At 58.8% G+C, this 22,285-nt stretch overlaps 10 protein-coding genes across 10 annotated transcripts; 6 read left to right on the forward strand and 4 right to left on the reverse strand.

The window, feature by feature from the left end:
• The first annotated feature begins 992 nt into the window (after positions 1-992).
• GGTG_04062 (hypothetical protein) lies at positions 993-4,797 on the forward strand. The gene is made up of 2 exons (XM_009221852.1): positions 993-1,541; positions 1,659-4,797. Exon 2 carries the CDS (start codon positions 1,857-1,859, stop codon positions 4,023-4,025), a length of 2,169 nt encoding a protein of 722 aa, XP_009220116.1. The 5' UTR covers positions 993-1,541; positions 1,659-1,856; the 3' UTR covers positions 4,026-4,797.
• On the reverse strand, positions 4,141-6,305 carry GGTG_04063 (hypothetical protein). Its single transcript, XM_009221853.1, has 3 exons — positions 5,475-6,305; positions 4,893-5,386; positions 4,141-4,784 (listed from the first exon to the last, which is right to left on the reverse strand). The coding sequence occupies exons 1-3, from the start codon at positions 5,598-5,600 to the stop codon at positions 4,733-4,735; spliced, it is 672 nt and encodes a 223-aa protein (XP_009220117.1). The 5' UTR covers positions 5,601-6,305; the 3' UTR covers positions 4,141-4,732.
• A 517-nt stretch (positions 6,306-6,822) lies between these two features.
• GGTG_04064 (ThiJ/PfpI family protein) lies at positions 6,823-7,610 on the forward strand (the record flags this gene model as incomplete). Its single annotated transcript, XM_009221854.1, has 2 exons — positions 6,823-6,909; positions 6,999-7,610. 2 exons carry the CDS (start codon positions 6,823-6,825, stop codon positions 7,608-7,610), a joined length of 699 nt encoding a protein of 232 aa, XP_009220118.1.
• Positions 7,611-7,732: 122 nt separating this feature from the next.
• GGTG_04065 (hypothetical protein) lies at positions 7,733-9,503 on the forward strand. Its single transcript, XM_009221855.1, has 2 exons — positions 7,733-8,647; positions 8,753-9,503. The coding sequence occupies exons 1-2, from the start codon at positions 8,213-8,215 to the stop codon at positions 9,134-9,136; spliced, it is 819 nt and encodes a 272-aa protein (XP_009220119.1). The 5' UTR covers positions 7,733-8,212; the 3' UTR covers positions 9,137-9,503.
• On the reverse strand, positions 8,076-11,167 carry GGTG_04066 (nuclear pore complex subunit). Its single transcript, XM_009221856.1, has one exon. The coding sequence runs from the start codon at positions 10,818-10,820 to the stop codon at positions 9,447-9,449; it is 1,374 nt and encodes a 457-aa protein (XP_009220120.1). The 5' UTR covers positions 10,821-11,167; the 3' UTR covers positions 8,076-9,446.
• Positions 11,168-11,296: 129 nt separating this feature from the next.
• Positions 11,297-13,404, forward strand: GGTG_04067 (UDP-N-acetylglucosamine-1-P transferase). Its single transcript, XM_009221857.1, has one exon. It carries the CDS (start codon positions 11,631-11,633, stop codon positions 13,023-13,025), a length of 1,395 nt encoding a protein of 464 aa, XP_009220121.1. The 5' UTR covers positions 11,297-11,630; the 3' UTR covers positions 13,026-13,404.
• On the reverse strand, positions 12,670-18,315 carry GGTG_04068 (hypothetical protein). The gene is made up of 2 exons (XM_009221858.1): positions 17,856-18,315; positions 12,670-17,799 (listed from the first exon to the last, which is right to left on the reverse strand). The coding sequence occupies exon 2, from the start codon at positions 16,717-16,719 to the stop codon at positions 13,867-13,869; it is 2,853 nt and encodes a 950-aa protein (XP_009220122.1). The 5' UTR covers positions 16,720-17,799; positions 17,856-18,315; the 3' UTR covers positions 12,670-13,866.
• On the forward strand, positions 16,937-18,608 carry GGTG_04069 (hypothetical protein; the record flags this gene model as incomplete). Its single annotated transcript, XM_009221859.1, has 4 exons — positions 16,937-17,223; positions 17,782-17,810; positions 18,309-18,522; positions 18,566-18,608. The coding sequence occupies exons 1-4, from the start codon at positions 17,180-17,182 to the stop codon at positions 18,606-18,608; spliced, it is 330 nt and encodes a 109-aa protein (XP_009220123.1). The 5' UTR covers positions 16,937-17,179.
• Positions 18,609-20,003: 1,395 nt separating this feature from the next.
• GGTG_04070 (phosphatidylglycerol/phosphatidylinositol transfer protein) lies at positions 20,004-21,234 on the forward strand. The gene is made up of 3 exons (XM_009221860.1): positions 20,004-20,315; positions 20,454-20,670; positions 20,771-21,234. The coding sequence occupies exons 1-3, from the start codon at positions 20,128-20,130 to the stop codon at positions 20,885-20,887; spliced, it is 522 nt and encodes a 173-aa protein (XP_009220124.1). The 5' UTR covers positions 20,004-20,127; the 3' UTR covers positions 20,888-21,234.
• GGTG_04071 (V-type proton ATPase subunit F) lies at positions 20,929-22,192 on the reverse strand. The gene is made up of 4 exons (XM_009221861.1): positions 21,841-22,192; positions 21,730-21,765; positions 21,503-21,640; positions 20,929-21,425 (listed from the first exon to the last, which is right to left on the reverse strand). Exons 1-4 carry the CDS (start codon positions 21,895-21,897, stop codon positions 21,285-21,287), a joined length of 372 nt encoding a protein of 123 aa, XP_009220125.1. The 5' UTR covers positions 21,898-22,192; the 3' UTR covers positions 20,929-21,284.
• Positions 22,193-22,285: the final 93 nt, after the last annotated feature.

Genomic DNA, 22,285 nt, shown 5'->3' on the forward strand with positions numbered 1-22,285 from the left:
GATGAGCACGACGGGCCGGAATGCAAGCACGTCGGAGTGAGACCGTTCCTGCGTCCATCTTGCGCGGCGAGGGCTGCGGAGGGTTACCAGCCTATTGTCGAGTCGGCCGCTGGTCCATCAGGCGGGCATGGCACCCGTCACGGCAACTCGACAGGCCAGGTCAAGGCTGGGGGACCTGTTATCATGGTCAAGATGGAGAAGCTACATCGATATGAGACTGTTGGTTGGTGCTACGTCGCAACGGCCATTCCACTCAAGAGGACGGCTGGAAATTCATGTCAGCAGCCATGGGGTTCTCTCTGGGCCCACTTGCAGCAATCGCGCTTCCGAGCAGGGTGAGATCAATCGATGGCGCCCAGACTGGGTGACAGCCGCGGCGGCAAGTCAGGGACAGTGCGGGTTCTGGCGTCTCGCGCGTCGCCGTGGGTGGTCGTCTTGAGGCGCCGCACTGTCGCACGCAGCCTCCGCCGACGCGAAAAGTTCGGGCGCCCGACGGGGCGGTGTTGGCCCACCTTCGGCACAGCCGCGACACGAGTCCGCGTGTGCGCATCGCTGATTGGGCCGACAGGTGGGCCGGATGGATAAAAATGGAAACGAGGCAGGGGCTTCGTTCTCCGACCCAGTCCCTTTCTTTTTTTGTTTTGTTCTCTCTCGGCAAGGCACCAACCGTGCAGATCTGAGCCACCCTACAAGCGCGAGATGCGAGTTCTGGCCCGACAACTGACAGTAGCCAGCGCCATGTGCTTGGGACCCGAGTGAGACCTTGCCTCTTTGTGCTCTTGTGCTGCCATGTTATCCCATCCTTGGGGTTTGCATGGGTGACGCTTGAATAGTGTACTCCGCGGCATGCGTGGTGGCCCTCCACTGGCTGGCAGGCAGGCCGCTAGCCCTGCTGCCAGCCCGCCTGTTTGCTGGCTGCCAGGGTCAGGGCCCCGACGCCGTAGGGCTCCTGGCACGTACCGAAGCCACTGCTGCTACCTTAAGAAACATGACGCCGCCCGGATCCCCGTCGCGTCTTCGCAAGCCGCTCGCCCACCAGCCTCCATTGAAATGTGGATGCTGGCCGACCTGATCTGAGCTCAGCCTGCCTGGTGTCGTTCTGTTTGCATGTCTTGTCTGCCCGTCCGTCTGGCCTCGTGAGTCCATCTTCTTCCGTTGTCCATCAGGCAGGTTCCTCTTCTCTTCGCCTTCGCGCTTGGTTCTCTGGCAGACATCAGACTTTAATCCTTCCCCGAGCCTCTGTTTCTTCCTTTTGCTTCAGCTTCCCTTCTGTCACGCGTGCGTGCGTGCGTTTGCGTGGGTTAGGTCTCATACTTACCAACCTGGTTTGGACTGCATGCAGTTAGTGGTGGCCTGATTCCCTGGTTCCCTGGTTTCCTGCCTCAATATTGGCTGTACCATCCCTCCCCCCCTCCTTCGTGCCGCGCCTCCTCGGTACCCCCCTACACGCTCACCCAGCCGCAAAACCCAATCTGGGCTGTCCTGCGTGGGGAGATCAGCGACCAAGCCGGCCGCATCAGCCTCCCTGGGAGTGACTTGAAGTGAGTTCTCAGCGCCGTGGCCCCTGCTAAGGTCGCTGCACAGCGCTTTGCTGTGCCTCCTCGCTTCATAGGCTGGCGCAATTTAACACCGCGCCCTCCTGCCGCCCTCCCTTCTAGGCCGCCCTCGTCACTTTCTTTTCTGCTCTTTCGAACCGCCCATCCTGCCTTCCCACGAGCAGCATACGCCTACCTCCGCAACGATAATCCCCGCCACAAAACAGTCGCGAACGAGCTGGCGCACTTCCCCGCCCGCGAGCGTGCGTTCGCATCTCATCACCACAACACGACATCGCCAGCATCATCATCGGCTGCTCCATGTCGTCTAGGCCACCGATGAGGGACGACATCTTCCAGCGCCTGCCTCGGGCAACGGCGCTTCTCATCCTTTCGGCACTGCTGGAATCCGCCCAAGCCTCAGCTCTTCCCAGGGCGACGGCAACTCTTCCTTATATGGTCCTCGACGTCGTCGCATGGCCGCCGCTTCCTACCGCCCCCGCCATAACGCCCAACGAGTTCCACGAGCTGTTGCGCCGCCAGGACACCAACACGGTCTGCGGCTACATCGGCGGCGACCCCAACCTGCCGGCAACCTGCTCGCCCGGCTCGCACTGCGTTCTTGACAGGCAGCACAATGCCATCGGCTGCTGCCCCAATGGCGAGGCGACCTGCTCCACCGGCGTCTTCACCGGCTGCGTCGACTTCAACAGTGGCCCCCAGACCATCGCCAACCCCTACGTCTACACGTGCCAGGGCAATGACGTATGCTACAAGAATGTTTTTGGCGGTGGCCAGTCCCAGTACGGGTGTGGTACCGCTAGCGCCCTCGGCACTACGGTGGAGGCGTCCGCGTCGGGTCTGACCGACGCCGTCTCCCTGACCAGCGTCCAGGTCAGCTTCACCGAGTCGCCCACCACGCTAGCCACGCCGACGACTATCAACCCGAGCACCGGGACTTTTACGCCATCGACTACATCGTCTAGTTCTGCATCCACATCCTCTGGGTCATCAGTCTCGAGCAGTAGTTCAACTAGCTCGACTAGCAGCTCGACAACATCGAGCACGTCGTCATCTTCCACTTCGTCCTCGACCTCCCGGACGACGAGCGCCTCCTCCTCCAGCACCGCAGGCGCTCCCGCCGAAACCACCGGTGGCGGCGCGGCGCCTTCGGCTGGCCAAGACGGCGATGGAAACTCCAAAGTCGACAAGACCGGCGCCATCGTGGGCGGCACCATCAGCGGCGTCGCCGTCCTGATCGCTCTCATCGCCGTTGCCATATTCTTCTGGCGGCGAAAGGCGGCCGCGAACGTGCGCAAGGGACCGGGCGCGGGCGGCAACACGCAGTACATCAGCCCCATGACCGGAGACCAGGGCTTCCAGCGCCTGCACGACAGCCAGGCCGCCTACGAGACGGGCATGCCTCCTGGGGCCGTGTCGGCGCTCCCGCCGGCAGCCGCCATGTACCAGCAGCCGGGGCAGCAGCCACCACAAGGGTGGCAGGAGGAAATGGCGCGACAGCAGGCGCAGAGGGAGGGACAGGGACAGCAGTGGCAGCAGTGGGAGCAACAGCAGGCGCAGAAATGGGGCATGGACGCAAACGCCCAGGTCGGCTACAACGAAAACTCGGGCACCGTGCGCTACGTCGAGGGCGACCCGGCCGCGGTTCAGGTCGGGCACGGGAATGTCGCCTACGTCGAGAGCGTGCCGACCCCCGGCGGCTTCGGGAACGCCACCGAGATCACCAGCCCCGGGCGCCCCGGCTCGGTCGCCCAGTCGCCGCCCGCCCAGGGCTACCACTACCCGGGCCAGTACCCAGCCGCCTACGCCGGCGCGCCCGTGGCCGCGGCCGCGGTGGTCGGCGGTGCGGCGGCGGCAGCCGCGGGCGGAAACCGGGGCGTCAGCCACGGCGCGACCAGCTCCGTCGGCGGCGCCAGCAGCTACTACAGCAACAGCCACATGGCCCCTCCCCATCCCATGTCTCCGCCCTCGGGCCCGGTGCCGCCACCGCCGCCGCCCAGCAGCGCGTACGGCGACGCGTCCGTGTCGTCGGTCAGCCGCGGCATGAGCATCCGGGGCGGGGGCGGCGGCAGCGGCATCCGGAGCAGCCACCCGACCCCCATAGCCAACCAGTTCTGCTCGGCGGCCTGGGCCTTGCAGATGCGCGGCTCCCTGCGCGAGTCGACCGACGACTACGCCAGGGGCGGCTACCCGGATGGGCTCGAGCGCATCGGCGAGGACGAGCCCCTGACCACCGGCATGCAGGGCAACCCAGTCGGCAACGACGGCGGCAATGACAATGGCACCGGCACCTACGCGGACAACGGCGCCGCGGGCTTCGAGTCGTCGGCCCAGCCCGAGGGCGGCGACCTGGTCTCCAAGGACTCCCTCATGTCCCGGGCCAGCGGCAGCAGCAACGCGTCCAGCAACGGCGGCAGGCCGCTCTGGCACCAGAACCGGCCGCACGGCCGCAACCAGATGTGGATGTGAGGTGCCCGTCTCACCTCCCTGAACGCAACGCTTGTTTTTCTTCATCGGTTTTTTTTTAGGTTTCTTGCATGTTACCGCATTCGTGCCCTCGATCACACCGGGCAGCGCATGTTAATTGGGACTCGGTATACACCAGTGCCATTTTTTCTTTGTAATACCTCCTCTCGTCGGGGTTTCTTGGTCAAATCGGCGCCATTTCTAGCGTCCCATTGCGCCGGAGTTACAGTTTTGTTTCGAATTGGGGCGTACAAAGGAAAGCAGAGTAAAAGATCAAGGCATATTCGATCGGCATTTTCAGCACCAGGGTTTGCATCATCGCAAGGCTATCTCATTTTCCTCCCTGTTGATATCAGTATTGGTATAATCTTCTGAGCCACCACCTATTCTTGTCAACTTGTCTGTGAAATCCGCGTCTAGTTTCTGGGCAAAAGTGTGGGTGTGTGCATGATATTAGGGCAACGACTAGACACCCTCAACATGTTCATGAGAGCAACGCTGTTGGTGGAGCGCCGCTGCTGTATTTCTTCGACGCAGGCATGTATGCTGTCTGGTGCGGCCTGGATAATAAATGGAAATCATCGCGTATCGCCAACATGTATGGGTTGGTTTCGTTGTTGTCCTTTGAACTTGTCATCTCTCTCACGTCTCGGCAGCCTTGATTTCAATGACTGAGAGAGGAGACCCAAAGACAACGATGAGTTTGATGTTTAGCCGCAGCACACAGTGGCCTCATTCGTAGCGCTTGTAAGTGACCGGTTTCTAGAAAGACAACCTAGTTAGTCTCACAACGGAGTTTGTGGTTTCAGTTGTGCGAAGGAAGCAAAGAAGCGGGAGTAAGGCAGAAAACAAGAAGATAGGTACACATACCCCGCAACCAAGGTTTCCCAGCCGAACACAAAGTATCCGAGGTAGGAGCCGATAAAGATGCATATGATGATGTAGCCGTTGTAGTACATGGCTAGTAGCATGACGAAGTAGGCGACGGCGAACTGCATCATGTGCAACAGCGCCCGGATGGCCTGCTGCGGCAGGGTGGGCCTGAAGGGCGCCGCGAGGATGGGGGAGCAGGTAGCAGCTGCGGCGGCTGAGGACGAAGTCACGACGCCGACGTCGTCGCCGGGGCCCTTGGTGCTGCTGCCGGCCGAGGCGTCCCCGCTGTCCGAGGCGGCGGCGGCGGGGTTGGCAGCCAGGTGCTGGCGGATCAGGAAGCGGTCGTACTCCTTGACGGACCGGCGGAGGAGCTCGAGAACCATGACGAGCAGGACGACGCCAATGCAGGAGCCGGCGAACATGCCGGCCGAGGTGACCCTCCACGAGCTCGCGATGAAGCAGCTGTCGATGGTGTACCAGTTCCAGAGCATCTTGGACGGTTGGGCGCGGCTAGGTTAGTGGGGGAGGTTTGCCCGGCAACTGCAAAAGGGACTTGTGCTTCGTCTGGGCATGACTTACGGATATCTTGCAGCCATCGCCCATGCCTCCCATGCCGCCGCCGCTGCTGCCCATGCTGGCCGCGCCGGTAGCCATGGACATGCCGGCTGAGGTGGTGGTTGTCATGGCTCCGTGGCCGTGATCCATTGTGGGCGTTGGTTTTTTCTTTCTCCTCTTTATTCACCTAGCTGAGGCGCTCACGGAACCTGTGGCCTATACTCTAACAACAAGCGGCGAAGTCCACGGTGTGTCGACCAAGTTTCGGGCGGGGGATATGAAAGGGCGGAGGGGATTTGATTTGGCAGTTGTGTGCGAACGTTGGTGAAGTATAAAACAAGGTGGCGGATAGTCCGATATATAGGCAAGAGGTAGATTAGGGCAGGCGATGGATCAGCCTAGAGAGGAAGGGGCCGATGGGAAGGATGATACGGCAACCACCCCTCCATCCCCCAGTCGTGCCTGCCAGATGCAGATTGAGGCTTGGGCTAGCTTTGCCGGGGAGCCACATGGCGGCGGCAGTCGTGGTGGTGAGGCGATGCCTAAGTTCTTGGCCGGGCTGGCCAACACGGGCTTCATGTCAGGCCGTGGCACATTTGCCTTGTGCGTTTCTTATTTGGCCCCGACGTAGGACGAAGTTCCCAGGTTGTGTGTGCTACGATCCCCAACAATACTCCGGGCACACCAGCCAGCTTCTGACAGGGGACAGCCCAGGCGTGTATTCCCTCGGGCTTTTGTTCGGATTGGGTTCACTCTCTGTCCGAATACCTGCAACCTGCCTTGGGTTGTCACGCCACGCCATCACCACCGAGGCCAATTTGAGCGAGTTTGCGCCAGTTGAGTCGCAGGGTCACGCTACCTTCCTAGTTGTGGCTTCCCTTTGGACTCCGAGTCCCAGCCGCCGGTGCCTCGTCGTATTTCCCGGTGCTTGTACGGCCACGACGGTCACCGGCCCCGGCAGTTTTCGTCCCTTCCCGCCCCAGTGCTCGAAAGTAAACACGTGCAGATCCCGGGAGACGGATAACGGTCTTGATTCAATGCAACGCAGCCGGCCCACTTTGCAAAAGTCATAGCGTCCAGCTCTGCGGTAACTATGATGTCAAGTCTTCATGTTGCTCTGTGCAAATTGAACTCCAAGCCCCTAGCGGATTGGTCTAGAGCTGTAGCTACAGCTAGAGCGGAAAGTAACGTACGAGCCCCGCATCGCGATGGAGAAGCTAAGGGGTACTTAAAGAGCTCTCCCCATCTTGTCGATGAGGATGCATCTCCCCCAAGCGCCAAACTTACCACCTTTCTTGCAATCCTACAAAACGAACATATCACGCACAAACCCACCCTTTCCTTGAAGATCCCCCAGTTCGAATTCTTCAAAATGTCTGGCAAGAAGGTTCTCGTCGTGCTGACCTCCCATGGCAAGATGGAGGCAGACGGAGTAGTGAAGCCCACGGGATGGTATCTGGTGTGTACCTATCTGCCGCAGACTTCCCCGCATACCCCTGCCCAGACACCCAAGATGACCAGCCAGCTAACGCGCAACCCCACAAACAGCCCGAGTTCTCCCACCCCTACGACGTCCTGGTCGAGGCCGGCCACGAGATCACCGTGGCCTCGCCCGCGGGCGGCAAGGCGCCCCTCGACCCGGCCTCCGTCGAGATGTTCAAGGAGGACGCCGCGGCCCAGGCCTTTTTCAAGAACCAGACCAAGCTGTGGGAGCAGACGGCCAAGCTGTCCGACGTGGCCCCCGGCGCGGCGCAAAAGTTCGACGCCCTCTTCTACCCGGGCGGCCACGGCCCCATGTTCGACCTGGTCGGCGACGCCACCTCGCAGGCGCTCATCGCCGACTTCTGGGCCGCCGGCAAGCCCGTGGCCGCCGTGTGCCACGGACCCATCGTCTTCGTCAACGTCAAGCTGCCCGACGGCACGCACCTGCTCAAGGGCAGGACCGCCACGGGCTTCACCAACGCCGAGGAGGAGATTGTGCAGCTCGTCAAGTTCATGCCCGAGCTGCTCGAGGACGACATGAAGAAGGCCGGCGCCATCTTTGTAAAGGCCGACGAGCCGTGGGGCGAGAAGATCGTCGTGGACGGGAACCTCATCACGGGCCAGAACCCAGCCAGCGCCAAGGCCGTTGGCGAGGCCATCGTCAAGGCGCTGGCGTGATGAGTTATGCTCTTTATTGCTATGGCTAGTAAAAACAAAACGAGAATGGATAAATAAGGCTCAAAAGTGTTTAGCGCCTACCCGGCCTGGTGCATTTGGTTCTCTGGTAGACCCAGCCCTACAGTATCTCCAAGGGGTATAGCAGCCAAGCCTCCCGAATCGACGTTGGTCTGACATGCTTTCTTAGGCCCTTTGAAAGTAATCCCACAAGCTAGGGACCTGATGAGGGCTCTTGACAGCTGCGACAGGAGTTAGGTCCACAGCCAACAGCAAAGAGGGTGGTGCGGCAGACATGAGCCGGGCGAATCGTCTCCCTTCCGTATCGCCCTGACCCAATGCTGGCGCTGAATCCTTCGAACTGTCCCCTGTGCCCAGTATCGTAGGGTCGAGGTTGTCATTGGGGAGACCAGCGAGTGGGCAAATGAACCCATGGACCAACAACAGCCACGAAACTGCAGCGAGCCCTTGTCGGACTTGCGCTTTGGCTGCTGACACATTCGAGCGGTGGCAGCGGAGCTAAAGGATTCCGGAATGGCTAGAGAAGTTGACGATGGCGATGGGAGTAAACAATTGCATAAAGAGAAGTGGGCGGCGCGGCCATCATGTGCAGAGAGGGCCTCTCGAGACACGCTCCTCTGCTGCCCCATCCACACTCTCTTCTCCCAGCGCATAATCTTCAGGCCAGCCCTTTCCAGTCCTTTCAAGATCTCAAACCCTTCCGAATTCTTTTTTTTCTCGCCATAACGACCCTCGCAACCGCCATGCGTACCAACAACGTCTTCGTGGCCTTCGCCGCCGTCGCCACCGGGGCCGCCGCCAGGCCCGGCAACCCTGGCCAAGCCATCGCCGGGCGCGACAGCATTGGCGGCTCCGTTGGACACCCAAACCAGCTCCCTGCCAAACGCCAGGCCAGGGAGGAGACGGGCATCATCGCGAGGGTTTCGTCTTGCGCGAAAGCCCTCGTGGCCATCGCCTCGGCCATTCCCAGGGACCTCGAACTGGAAAAGTCCATCGAGGAGTGGGCTGCGCAGCAGACGGTTAGTATCCCCAGCCGGCCCCCCCCTAAAACAAGTAACGCGCGTCATGTGTGAGGCCCGTCATGATGCAGCCAGCTGATGGCATATTTTGTGCCCATTTCACAGCCGGCTCCCAACGCCGACGTTTGCGATATCAAGGTACCAGCGCCGCTCACCTCGGAAATTGGCGAGTACATCAAAACCCTGGATGCTTGGGGATCTAGCAACGGGCCCGCCCACATCTCTTCCATGTCCGCAGCTGGCTGCCCCGTCGAGAAGTTCAAGGAGCTTGATGACAGGGTCAAGTCTGCATTTGCCGAGCTTGAAAACCTCTGCACCACGACAACGGGCGGCACAAATTCCAAGCCCACTCGGGCCACGTCCAATGCTGTTGCTGCGGCTACTACCAGCAGCACCAGCTCCAGCAAGGACGCTGCTCCGCGCGAAACCGGCTTCGTTGCCGGTATGGTAGCTGCCGTAGGTCTTCTGGGCGTTGTTGCGGCTTTATAAGCAGAGCTGTATTGTTTTCAGCACTTGTGACCATGACTCTGCGACGAAGGTGAGGGAGGGTATTGGCTGGCTAGATTCCATTGGTGACTTGATTTTCATGTGATAGGGCGCCTGTGCCTCCATTCTCTCTAGTTTTATACCAGTAATCCAGCCTCTGCAACTCGATGAAATTGGGGACAGAATATGCAGCTCTTTCTTCGTCCATGGCGCCTCTCTTGGACACAATCGGGTATATGAATAGACTGCCTCGGCAATGGTCGAAAAAGTTGAAGATATATCCAGGGATGAGAAGGCCGCGAAGATGGCATCTTCACGAACCCGGTTCCGTCTGTGGCACTGCCATCCTCATCTTCACCATTGCCAGCTCTGAGCTCTTGGCCCAGGAGCCGTCGGGCGTCTGGCGGTAGCACATGAGCTTCCCATCGTCCCCGACGCTGCCGAGAATCTGCCCGTCGTCGTCAAAGCCGACTCGCCACACAGGAGTGCGGTGCGTCTCTAGCCGCGACAGCTCTCGGACTACGTGTCTGGCCTCGCCGGGCTGGCCCGTCATGACACGGTCCGCGTTGGCACTCGAGATGGCCAGCTCCGAACCCAGCACGGACCTAGCCGGAGGAGGATTGGGCAAGCCGACCGGGTTCTGCGACTGCTGTTGCTGCTGTTGTTGCAGCGAGTTCCGCGAGCCCTTCGAGGCGCCGGACCTGGAACCCGAGGCGTCGTGGCTGCTCGTGCCACCTATGGTGCTACCGCCCTTGACAAGGTCCGACGATGACCAGGACCTGCCGTCGTCCGGGGAGAATGGCGTGTCCAGGCGCACGACGCGCACGAAGCCGTCTTGGCAGGCTGTGGCAACGATGTCGTATCCGCGGATGTTGCCGGCCGCCCAGGCAACATCGCGAACGAGACCTCCGTGGCCAGAGATCTCGGCGGCTAGATAAAACTCTCGCGCACACGGCCCGGCGGCGGATGAGGAGGCATCACGGGAGCGGTATATACGCACTGTGCGCATGGCAGCGACTACCAGGGCCAGTGAGTCGGTTTGGACGCCGGCGCGCAGGGCCGAGTAGCAAGGGTCCGGGTTTGGATCAAAGCGGACACGGAACGACGTCTCCTCGCCGCGGGCCGGGCGGGGATTACAGACGACCAGACGGTCGACAGGGTTGAAGTCGGCCAGATTCTCGGGCTGCTCATTCTCAAGCACTTCCAGTACACCATCAGCAGCCAGCAGAGCTAGGTGGGTGTGACGCGTCTCATCGTTGTGACGGAGTGAGAAGGAGCGGTAGGGCGCGCCGCCGCGTGACTTGTGCTCGTATGCGGCCTTGGCGTTCTCCTTGTTCCGCTGGCTGAAGCGCTTGCCCGGGGCGGCAGCCGGGTCCTCGGCCCAGAGCTTGAAGCGGCCCTCGATCCCAAGCGAGGCGATCAGGTTGGGAAATATGGTGGGGGGCAGCCACTGCAGCTCGAGAATATCGCCGCCGTGGGCAGTCCAGTTGTCGCACTGGCGCCAAGTGCCGTCCTGGTGGCGGTTAAAGACACGGATCTTGCCATCGACGGAGCCTGTCGCGCAACGATCGCCGTAGCTGTTGAAGGCAACGGCCTGCACGAGGTCCTGGTGACCGTGGTTCATAACGACGCGAACCCTCGCCTGGTCGCCCGCCACCGGGGGCTCGAGGACCGCAGGAGATGACATTATGGAATCGAATCCTCGTTCAGGGGCTCATTGGAACAGGGAGTGTTTGCCAGGCGCGGTTGCTAGTGCACCACACGATTCGAACTCGGGAGTGTGCAGACAGGTTCCGTAGGTACAAACCCGAACGACTAGTCCCTGCCTACCTAGATTCCTAGGTGGCTAGGTGTCTAGGTGAATCTCACCTAGCCGTTCCCCTCTAACTTGCGTAGATGCTTGGTGGTGCCTGTTGCCAGCAACTTGTGTTGGAGAAGGAAAGGAACAATGATATAATCGCGTACGTCGTCAACTGTGAGAGCGGAACCTGCCCCACGTGCCGCAGGTCTGGGCTGGTGCGCCCCACTTCCCCTGCCGAGACGGGGAAGCGCCGCCTAGGTACCAGGTTTATCGATAATAGCGAGATGTGTCCAGCTTTTGGTCTTTTTGGGCAGGTAGGCCTTCCATGACAGGGTTCCAATGGAATTGTTCCGTGCGGTTTCCATGCATCAAACGTCGCCGGCACAAACAAATGAGAACAAAAAGAAAAAGAATCCACATCCCGCTGCGACATGACATGATGCCTCGTGTCCACTAGTCTGACCAGCTCAAGGTGCACCGGCCCCTTGTCCACCCTCGCTCCTTGAGCCTCCCGCTCGCTTCTCCGGCAGTCGTTACCGCGTTCGGGTGCCCCGACCGTGCCTTCTTTCTTCACTGTAATTCCCTCCAGACTTAATTCAGTCCCCAACGGCAGACAGAGCCTCCTGCTCCAAGAGCACCTACCCCCACCCACCACACACCCGCAAGGATGCGATAGCACCTTTCCGACGCCCAACCATGTCAACTACGACCCATCTCTCCAAAAATGAGACGCTCGGCCTCCTGTCGCTGTTTGCGGCGTGCGTCGCCGTGCTCGCCAACACCTTCAAAGGGGACGGCGAGCCGCTGGTCGCCTCGCTCGCCCTGAGCGGCGTCGCCTTCGCCGCCAGCTACGCCATGATCCGCTGGCTGGGCCCGACTTTCATCAAGGCAGGCATAAAGGGCGTCGACCTAAGCAAGACGCACAAGAAGGAGATACCCGAGTGCATGGGCGCCATCTGCGCCGTCGTCTACCTGCTCGTCATCATCATCTTCATCCCCTTCCCCTTCTACAAGGACATCGTCGCCGCCACCAGCGGCGGCGGCAACCGCGACGTGGTGCTGCACGTCGAGCACGTCCAGGAGGGCCGCTTCCTGCACCGCTTCCCCCACAACAAGCTCGCCTCCTTCCTCTCGGCCGTCATCTCGCTGCAGTCCATCACCCTGCTCGGCATTGGCGACGATCTGTTCGACATCCGCTGGCGCCACAAGTTCTTCATCCCCGCCTTCGCCGCCATCCCCATCCTGGTTGTCTACTTTGTTGACTTTGGCGTCACCTCGGTCGTCATCCCCGTCCCACTGCAGCCATATCTTGGCGAGCTTTTCGATCTGGGCCCGCTCTATTACCTCTACATGACGGCCATCGCCATCTTCAGCCCAAACAGCATCAACATCTTGGCCGGCATCAATGGCATCGAGGTCTCGCAGTCCATCGTCATCGCCCTGCTCATCGCTCTCAACGACTGTCTCTACCTCTTCACCCCCTACCCGCACCCCGCCACCGACAGCCACCTCTTCTCCCTCTACTTCCTCCTCCCCTTCCTCGGCGTCAGCTTCGCCCTCTTATGCCACAACTGGTACCCGGCCCGCGCCTTTTGCGGCGACACATACTGCTACTTTGCCGGCATGGTCTTTGTCGTCGTCAGCGTCCTCGGACACTTCAGCAAGACCCTGCTCCTCCTACTGGCGCCCCAGATATTCAACTTCGTCTACTCGGCGCCCCAAATCTTCGGCCTCGTGCCCTGCCCGCGCCACCGGCTGCCGCGCTTCCACGCCCGCACAGGCCTCATGGACCCATCGGTCACGCCCTGGACCCCTGAGCGCCAGCCGCGCGCCCCCATCGCCGCGGCCCTGCGCCTGCTCGCCCGCTTGCGCCTGGTCCAGCTCACCACCGACGCCGACGGCCGCTTCGTCGAGACGTCCAACCTCACAATCCTCAACCTCTGGCTGGTCTGGCGCGGCCCCATGACGGAGCGCCGCCTCGCCACTGAGCTCACTATCCTACAGGCCGTCGCCGGCCTGGTTGGTCTATTCGTTCGTCACCGCCTTGCTCTCCTCGTCTTTAAGGAAGACAACTGGGGTGTGGGGGTCTGAGCCCGTGCTCTCTGGGACCGGGTCGACGCACGAACAACGGCATGACGATTGACGAACGGTGGGTTCATCGCCAGTTGTATGATATGATAGACAACTTTCCCGTTATGTTTTGTTTCGATTTCTCTTGGTTCATTCTCCATCATAATGGTCGGGGGGTTTTTTTTTGCCCAACCTAGCGATGCTTACCACACTCGGCTACCAGGTACCCGTGACAGTAGACACCCTCGGAGTTTCGTCGCGATTTGGCCATGCCTAATAGAACAGGGATAGAAAACACCTCGGGAATAAAAGAGCCGGGAGCAACAATGCGCCCAAACGGCTGACAGAATATATGCATACAGGCCCCTGTAGACCAATAGCAACACGTGGAAAACGAAGGATCATGGTTCTGCATGTAGACGCCCGTGTTTTCATGAGCAATGCCTTGCCCTCCTTGCACCTTGTATGGATTTCCCCTGGAGTGGTGGGATCAACACGAGCAATGTCATGTGCCACGTCGAAACAAAACGCCTCGCGGAAAAAAGACACGGCTTGAAGAGGTTCCCCAGTGGGGTAATACGCTGACAGCTGGCGAAAAAGACAAAGCCAAAGACCGCCCAGTACCGTTATTCCACCAGTGTCACACCAACGCCGAAACGAGCAAACTCCCAATCCGGGACCTCCGTCTTAGCCTCGTCATGTATGGGATACCCCCCACTTGAAAATAATCAGTAAAAAGTTGCGTATCGCATATAAATCCGAATAGTAGTAAGAAAGACATAGAGAAGAAGATCAAAAGTGCGCGGGCGTGACCGGCTTGAACAAGAAAAAAAAACACGCAATTCCCCACGATGCACATAGTTTAAACAGACGCCCCAGGGGTGCTAGTTGAAGGTATCAAGGACTCGCTCGCCTTGTCTGCAGAGGGTGAATCCGACGTGGAAGGCGTTTCTACACTTGTTGCCGACTTTGGATCGTCAGGATGCGAGGTGGCTGACTTGAGCGAGATGCCAAGTGAGGGGCGGCTGGCCGCTGCTTTTCTGCTCTTGGTGTAGTCGCTGAGGCTCAGCTTCTTCTTGATGGGGCTTGGGCCCGAGGCCATGCCACTGCTGGCACAAAGTGAGAAAGGACTCGAAACCGTGGTGCTCGAAAACGGCGAGTGGCCAATGGAGCCAGTGGCTGAAACAGGAGTGGTAGTAGTCGATATTGCTGGCGCATTTCCGTTGAGAACTGGGGGCGGCGGTGGCATCTCAACCTTCAGTTCGGGGACTTTGGCTCTGGTCCCGGCTGGAAGGTCGCTCGATGCAGCCTCTATAACCACAACTGGAGGGTTTGATAGTATTGATGGCGAGGCGGGTGCATCATCCATGGGCACGTCGGGTGAGTGTGCTTCCTGTGGCGCTGTTGCCACGGGAGTCTCGCTCAGGGTGGGGGATGGCGGCTGTGGCTTGGTGTCGGAAGCGGGCGATGCGACTGTCGCGGTGTCTGACGGACCACTCTGGGAGCTGAGCGAGCCCCGTTTTCTCCGTCTTTCCTCCTCTTCCTGACGCCGTATGTGACGATCCTCCAAGAGCCTCTTGGACAATGAGGTGTATCTTTTCTTTGGCCGCACCGCAAGAGCCGGGGAATCACTGTACCACTGCCCCGGTTCCGGGTCGGTTTGGACGCTTGCATCCGCATAGCTAGCCTTGGTAGTTGTAGACGCTTTTCGGTAAGTAGGAAGAGTAGAAGTGGTCCGTGAGGCAAATGGTTTGCCAGCTTGTGCCGCGGTCAGAGACGCAGTATTGACCGGGGACTGTGACTGGCTTCCACAGGTGCCGGCATCAACATATTGCGCCCCGTTTGTTTGTGCCGATGGTGTTTTTGCTTTGGTTTTGGACGGGGCGCTAGCTGGTGTTGCTCCATCTGACACGCGCTTCTTCTTGCGAGGCGGCTGGTGCTGCTCCATCCTCCGGAAAGAATCCTCAACCATCGCGACTTTCCTTTTGTCGCGGTCCGTGGGTTCAGTCAGGATCCCGAGGGTGTCAAATGAACCTTGGCGAGGGGCAGGCGTGGCCAAGGCCGGTGTGAGGTCTCGGCTCGGGGGCTTGCTGCGAGTGGAGCCGGAGACTGAAGCACCATCTCCTTCAGCCCCATCCTCCAAGCGCCCCTCGCTCGCTGCTCTGCTGTTCGTCGCATGCCCAGTACTGGTCGGGGAGACGGTGTGTGTTTTTGGCTTCCGCTGCTTCTTTTTGGCAGCGATTCGGGACTGTGACCTGGCGAGGTGATTTCGGTGAAAGCGAACAAAAGCGCAATTGCTACCGAGATCGCATGCGCAGCCCCCATACTCTGAGAGCATCAGGTGAACCCAGTTGTGAATGTTCAGATACTCAACGTCGTCTATCTCATACTTGTCGTGAGGACCAGCGTCCTCATCGCCGAGGCCGAGAAGGCGAAGCATGCGGGCCTTCTGCTGCTTGGGGAAGCGGAAGTCCCAGGGGATGGTGATTTGTTCGTTCGCCTTGATGTGCCGATCACTGACAAGCCAGAAGCGATACTCGGGGCCGCTCGAGAGGAATGTGTCAATCACCGCATTCGGCTTGCAGCTGCGCCTCACATAGCGGGCGCGAGAACCTTCGGATCTTGTGTCGATATAGAGCGGTAGCATTTCCAGGAAGAAAACGAAAGGGAGGGGCGAGGTGAATTCGTCCCAACGATTGCTCTTGTCTGCCGAGTAATCCTTCTGGAAACCGATCAGTCCGTTCAACTCCATAAGAGGGACGTTCTGTTCAACGGCGGCCGGGGTTGTGAGGTAGTTCCATTTGACGGTCGAGTCCAAGACCTGTAGCTCCTGGGTCTCCAACCGCACAGGGTGCTTCAGTGTATCGATGTCTTGCGGGAGAGACTGGAACACGTCGTCGTAGTGCGAGCCAGTCTCTTGGACAAGCTTTGAAGGCTCGCGCAGCCACAAGGACATGGTGTTCGAGACGTCCAGACTCGCAAACGAGTTCATTTGTACAATCTGGACCTTCTTGTCGTCGAACAGTGAGACGAACTCGGGAGTATAGGTATGGATCTCGAAGTCCTGCGGCAACTCTGGAGGAGTAGTGGCAGGGCTCGGGGGATGTCCGTTACTCACCCCGGCGCGGCTAGTCGCACATGGCGGGCTGCGCTTGGGGGCTTGCGAACTGACCGAATGACTCGACTTGTGCGATGTCTTTGATTTCTTGGTGGGGGGTGGAGGTGCGTCATAGGATGCGTTGTATTTGGCCGCATCGACCGTTGGGAGGTGACCGTTCGCTAATTGAAGATCTGTCGGCTTTGGCTTCTTCTTATGACTCTTTGAGGGGGGTCTCTTTGTCTTCTTGTCGGTGACCTGCTCACGGACCTCAACGGTGCCAGCGCGCAACCTTTGCCGCTCGAATGCCTGCTGTCTGTCCAATGGACGTGGCTTGCACTCGGCGCACGAGTGCGCAAAGTCGGGGCGGACAGCATCCTCCAGGTTATTTGGGTAGAAGCACTCGATGTGCTGCCATGTGTCGCACGTCTCGCAGAAGATCGTGTTTCCGTCATCGCCAGAGAAACTGCAGATACACTTGATGGTGTAAGGTTCCTCCTCCACCGTCTCGACCTTATGCAGCGAGGCATCTGGTGCTGAGAACAGGGTGCTGGAGAGAGGCGCGCTCTGGCTCGGAAGCACGATCGGGGTCGTTAGCGGCGGCAGCTTTTCTGTCATAATCTACAACAAAGCCTCGCGGATCCAGTACTGGACGGAGGCTCCGAATGCTAGTTGTGTTGTTTATCTGCTCGTTCGGGGTGTCATGACGACGCGCGAGCCGTGCCGTAAATGCTGGAACGATGAACTCTTGGGGAAAAGCGCTGCCCAAACGTATCTTGGTCATCCGATTGGAGTTGAGGTATTGTCGTCAAATGAGAGAGTGTCGAGCGGGTATGGAGGGTCTAGCCAGGCGAAGCGTCGCGACGGTCGCGACTGGCCCTCGACGAGGGCTGTGACAATCGCGAGGGCGCGCAGTCGACAATCGAAATCGTGCAGACGTCGAGAGTGAGCGATTCGGGCCAGATAGCGACTACTGTTATGAAGCGAGGTTGGTGGTCGTCTCGATGGGGTGCAGCGTGGCGACGAGCGGCCGGCTGAAGATGCCGGGGTCGAGGGGGTCGAGTTCGTCGAGGACACAATGGTCGGGGCCAACGTGGTGCGCGTCGACGACAAAGGCGGCCTGTGAGTCTTGCGGTGGAATGAACGGGTCGTGTGAGGCCAGACTTTGGCGTAAAGATCGAGGCCGGCGAGGGAAACGAGATTGGGCTAAAGACATTCAAGGAAAAAAAAGAGGCAGGTGTGATGGAGGATTGTCGGGGGCGGATGGAAAAGTAAAAAGCAGAGAGAAAGAGAGGGGGCAGCTACGCGAAAGGCCTGCTCGGTCCCCAGGAGCGGACGGCCCTTGGTCCAGTCCAGTCCAGCAGGGGAGGCAAGGCACCCCCAGTGGAGAGCAGTGTGTGAGAGCGCTGAGCCAAAAGGGCCGACCAATGAGGACCACGCTTGCGGGTGCACCGGGCACGGCACCTAGTGCCAGACTTCCCCAGCGTTTCTGGCTGCGTCGCCCACCCCAAAAACCCGTGCCGCCACGGCAATCGGATAAGACTCGTCCATTCTGGTCCTGTTCGTACAGTGTCGCTGCTGCACCTTCCCGCACTGGCTGGGAGATTGGAGGGAGCACAGGGACTGCCATGTACCCTGTACATCAAGTTGAAACTTTTCCTTGATCTATACGTGCCTTAGGCAACAGTGCCAGCACACCTGCGCCCGAGGTCAGCCTGGCAGAAAAAGAAAAAAAAAAGAGAAGGCGGACAAACCACACAAGTCGCTTTTGATCAGCGTGTGCACGCCGCACAAGAGAGCGACCACAGGAGAGGTCGTCCTTGGTAATCTGACATTACGTCGCTGCAGCCAGGAATGAAGGTTGCGATGTCGTCTTCTGGTACCGTCAAAATATAGATTTGTCTCGTGTGCTCTTCCTTGTCCTCGGCAGTTTGGCGACGTCCTTAGCATTCATACAAACAAGGAGACGGAAATGGGGAAGAATGAGAGCGCGCGAGGTCTGGACAGCGTGAGTTAGCAAGGGCAAAGGCGGGAAAGCCATGACCTAAAAAAGACCAAGGGGCGAAGAGTGAGGGGGGAAAAGAAACAAAAACAAAAATAAAACAAAACCCCCCTATGAAGGAGAAATGGGTCGAGGCTTTGGAGTTGGCATAGCACGCAGCACTTGAAAACATGGTTTCCACGGCAAGGTCTTAAAAGATGGAAAGGCGGGGGTGATGACGGCGGCGGTCGACAGGCTGCTCGGAATTTACTGCTGCTGCCGCCTCGTCTCGTTTTTTTCGCCTTCGCTGTGGCACTGATTGGTTCTGGGGGTGTTTTCAGGCTGCCGCTGCTGCAGGATCCTCCTATTCGTGTCCCGTCGGGCACCCTGAGGCAGGGTGGCACGTCAGACATCCAGGCCCAGCGCCTGATCTTCGCCCAGTGGGTGTGATTGACCCTCTGTGGGTTGGCGGTTGGCGGACAGAGTCTGGCGACAAGGGCCAAGCAAGTACGGCTTCAACCCCTAAAATTGGGGTTGATATCCGGAGTGACTCGCATGCGCCAGTGGAAGATGAGGCAAGTAGGCGAGGCAGGTACCGCACCTAGGTAGGCAAGTATGGATATGAAGGGATCTTGGGCAGCATGAAATGTGGGAAAAGACGGCAGGTACCGTCGGAAGCATGTCACCGGATCGTATCGGCTGGAGATGCACCCCCATCCGGGCTTTCCCAGGGCTTGCTGCTCACCGCCTAGAATTTACCTACAGGAACCTACAAGTGTGCGGCAAGTGGCTGCAATGGGTCTGAATAACATTGAAAAGTCGACATCTCACACATAACGACAAAACCGCATTGCCCCAACGTATTTCATATGCAACTGTTTCTTCGTTGGTTTATCTTATTGTGCTATCATGGTGCCCTGTTGCCTCGTTTGTGCGGTAATTTTATACAGAGCGCAGGGTCTTGCATCCCTATTCCGGGTAAAGGTTGAGTGGCTTCAAGTCGAGTCGTACGCAGCACTTGTTCAAAGTTTGTGAGTTTTCCTTCAGAACAAAGGACGCGACTCGAAACTGTGCTGTCGCTGAGACGAGACGTCAATAGTGTCTGGCCGGGGTGGCCCAACACCAGAGCGTGCACAATCAAGATCTGGACCATTGGCCCACCTCCCAACATGGGGGATCGCTTGTTATTGGACCCAGGCCATTGTGCAGGTGGAGTCGATGGAGAAGCCCACCGCTTTGTCCCAGGCGCTAGTGAGGGTTGTCCAATCATGTCAGTGTCCAGAATGGCATCGCTGCCTGGAGACCTCGATGGGCTCTGGCGGCCGGCTCTAGTCTGCAAGATGGGAGGCGTTACCCCTGACCGGAATGTTGCTCGGTAAGCACCCGCGAAGTGGCAGTAGATGTGATGGTTGCCGACGACTAGTGGCAACAAGCCCTCCAGCCACAGCTACTGTGGGAGTTGGGGCGGAGGGCGAGACCGCAGCTGGGGCCAAGCACAACTCGTCGTCAGTCGATGAAATTAGAACACCGAGAGACGTTCCAGTCGCAACAGCGCTTGGGCGCGCACGTTCCCCGAATAGAGAGACTGCGAGAGGAAGACGATTCTTGTTCCCCCCAGAAAATGAACAGCCTGAGGACATTTTAACCTCGTTGGGAGTGCCCGTTTTTGTTTGCTGCCAGGACGGATGGTGCATCAATTGAGCAGATAGAGGCTTGTGTCAGCAACGCCACCCCGCCTCGCCTCACTGCTAAATCTAAGAAGATAGGATGGCCAATGGCTGGAGCGCCTACCTATGCGGACCCACAATTACGCTGAACCCATGACGTCCCCTCGCGCATAGCCCCAGCACCGTGCTCCAACTCTGGCGCTTGAACCGGTACAGTACAAGAGGACATTGGTTGCTCATTCGCCGACCGACCACCAGCTGTAGTCCACCATCGAACTTCCGCGTCCATCTCCAACGGCACCACGAGCGCATCCTGTCGGAAACAAACAGAGAACTAGTGAATCACAGAAACGTCCGACCAGACAAACCACCGCCACGATGAAGTTCTCGACTGCCTTCATCGCCCTCCTATCGGTCGGCCTCTCGTCGGCCTCCAGCCTCCGCCTGGTCAGACGTGACGACCATGACATCCCCGGCGAGTCGCCGCTGAGGTTGTGCGATGGCGACCACGGTGACGACCTTCTCCAGATAACCAAGGTCGACTTGAACCCGAACCCACCCAAAGCGTATGTAATCCATCACGGCGAAGGTCCCTGACCGCTGCACCTTGGCTTCCCTCCTGGAGGATGGTCCGATCAATCACACATTATCCATAGCCTTGCCATATCGTCGCACGTTTGCTCATACTACCCCCCATTACACAGCGGACAGACTCTGGTCATCGAGGCGAACGGCGCCCTGTCCACCACGATTGAGGAGGGCGCCTACGTCAACCTCTCCGTCAAGTACGGCCTGATCCGTTTGATCAACACCAAGGCCGACCTCTGCGAGCAAATCAAGAACGTTAATCTCGAGTGCCCCATCGAGAAGGGAATACTTTCCATCGCCAAGTCTGTCGACCTGCCGAACGAGATCCCGCCGGTAAGTTTCTGCATCAACTACAATTCAGCCATCGCTGCCCTCGCTTTAATACTTGATGAGTTTCTGCGTCATACGCTAACAACTACTCGAACCTTACTAGGGAACCTACACTGTTTTCGCAGACGTTTACACCAAAGACGACAAGAAGATCACCTGCCTGACAGCCACGGTCAAATTCTCAAGGGAGAGCATCGCTACTCCTTGGGGCGATTTGTAAAGGCAGTTCTGTATCGATAGCGCTTGGCGCGAAGCATTCACTAGTCTTGGGGCGGTTGCGGAGGGCTCTCGCACCGGCTCCGCATAGCTTGTCGCATCTATGTCATGGAAACTTGAGGATACTGTTGTTTTGATTGTTTTCTTCTCTTTCTTCGTTGTTCCTGACAACGTCATTCTTTGCCCCGGTAGACCCATGCGACTTGCGCCCAGCCGCATACAGGCGTATGGTCATGTATATGGTTATGTTTAGCATACAGCATTTTCCAATTCGATCAATATACCCTTTGCGGAGATGTGCTAGGTTGCAATGTAATCACACGTCAGATTCGAGCCAAGTACTCCAGATGCTCAGCTGTCAAACATTGCATGTTCCAGCAGCTGTCACCCGACGCCTTTCCTTACTCGCCAAAGAGGCGGCGCACCCTCCTCAAGACGCTGTCCTTTTCCGGGTCGTAAGGATGGTCTTTGCTGGGGATTTCCAGCACGGCGGGGAAGGCGGCCGTGTACGTGTCGACTATGTGCCGTATCCTGTCCGCAATCTTCAGAAGCAGGGTCGTTAGTTATAGCGCTCCTTCTGCTACCGCAGGAGGCTTGTAGCATAAGAGGATCAGCTTACGTGCTGGTTTATCAGGACGATTCCGATGTCCTTGCGATCGGTCGTGAAGCGCTGGAACGCGGCTTCTATCGCCGAATTCTCGGTTTTGCTGTCCACTACCAGGAAGTTCTTCTGGGAATCGGGCGCGGGAGTTACATGCTAAAAGCGAGGCGCAGGCACCATGTCAGTAGGTGTGCGCGGAGCCGCCGGGCGATTTCGAAAATGACGAGGGAGGGAAGGAGACAAACGCCGATGCCGGCAAGAAGGAGGCCGGTAACAGAGTCCTATATTTATGTTAGTTTGATTTACTGTAATCATTGTCGTCTGAAACAATGGGTTCAGGAGAGTGCCGAGCATACCTCATCGCCGATGACAGCGAGAAACTCCCTGTTCTTCGAGTCGGCCTGGGTGGACATCTTGCCAGGCTCAAGACCGCGGTGGATTCGGAGTAAAGGCGGGGAGGGCTCGGGGAAGCGCGGGTTTGCGGACGGGCCAGTTTGCGACACGAAGAGCGGAATGGTGACGGTTGCGAGCAATGCTCCGTGGGATGGAGCCGAGGGGCCTGTCGCGATAGGGCCGCAGGCGCAGTTGTTGTTTTGAGGATGGCGTCGGCGGCTTGTCTGGCTGCCGGACGAATGAGGTCGGCCAGGAAGCTGTACCAAAGATGGAGAGCTCGAATGCCTGCGGCTGACCGCCGGCTGGCGATTGACGTCTTCCCTCCAATCTAGGCTTTGCAGGTGGGGAACCAGCGGGACGGCGCACCAGCCTGCCGAATCAGGCCTGAGCCAACCTCGCGACAGGCTT

The sequence above is a fragment of the Gaeumannomyces tritici genome (assembly GCF_000145635.1).
Source record: "Gaeumannomyces tritici R3-111a-1 unplaced genomic scaffold supercont2.2, whole genome shotgun sequence".
Lineage (NCBI taxonomy): Eukaryota > Fungi > Ascomycota > Sordariomycetes > Magnaporthales > Magnaporthaceae > Gaeumannomyces > Gaeumannomyces tritici.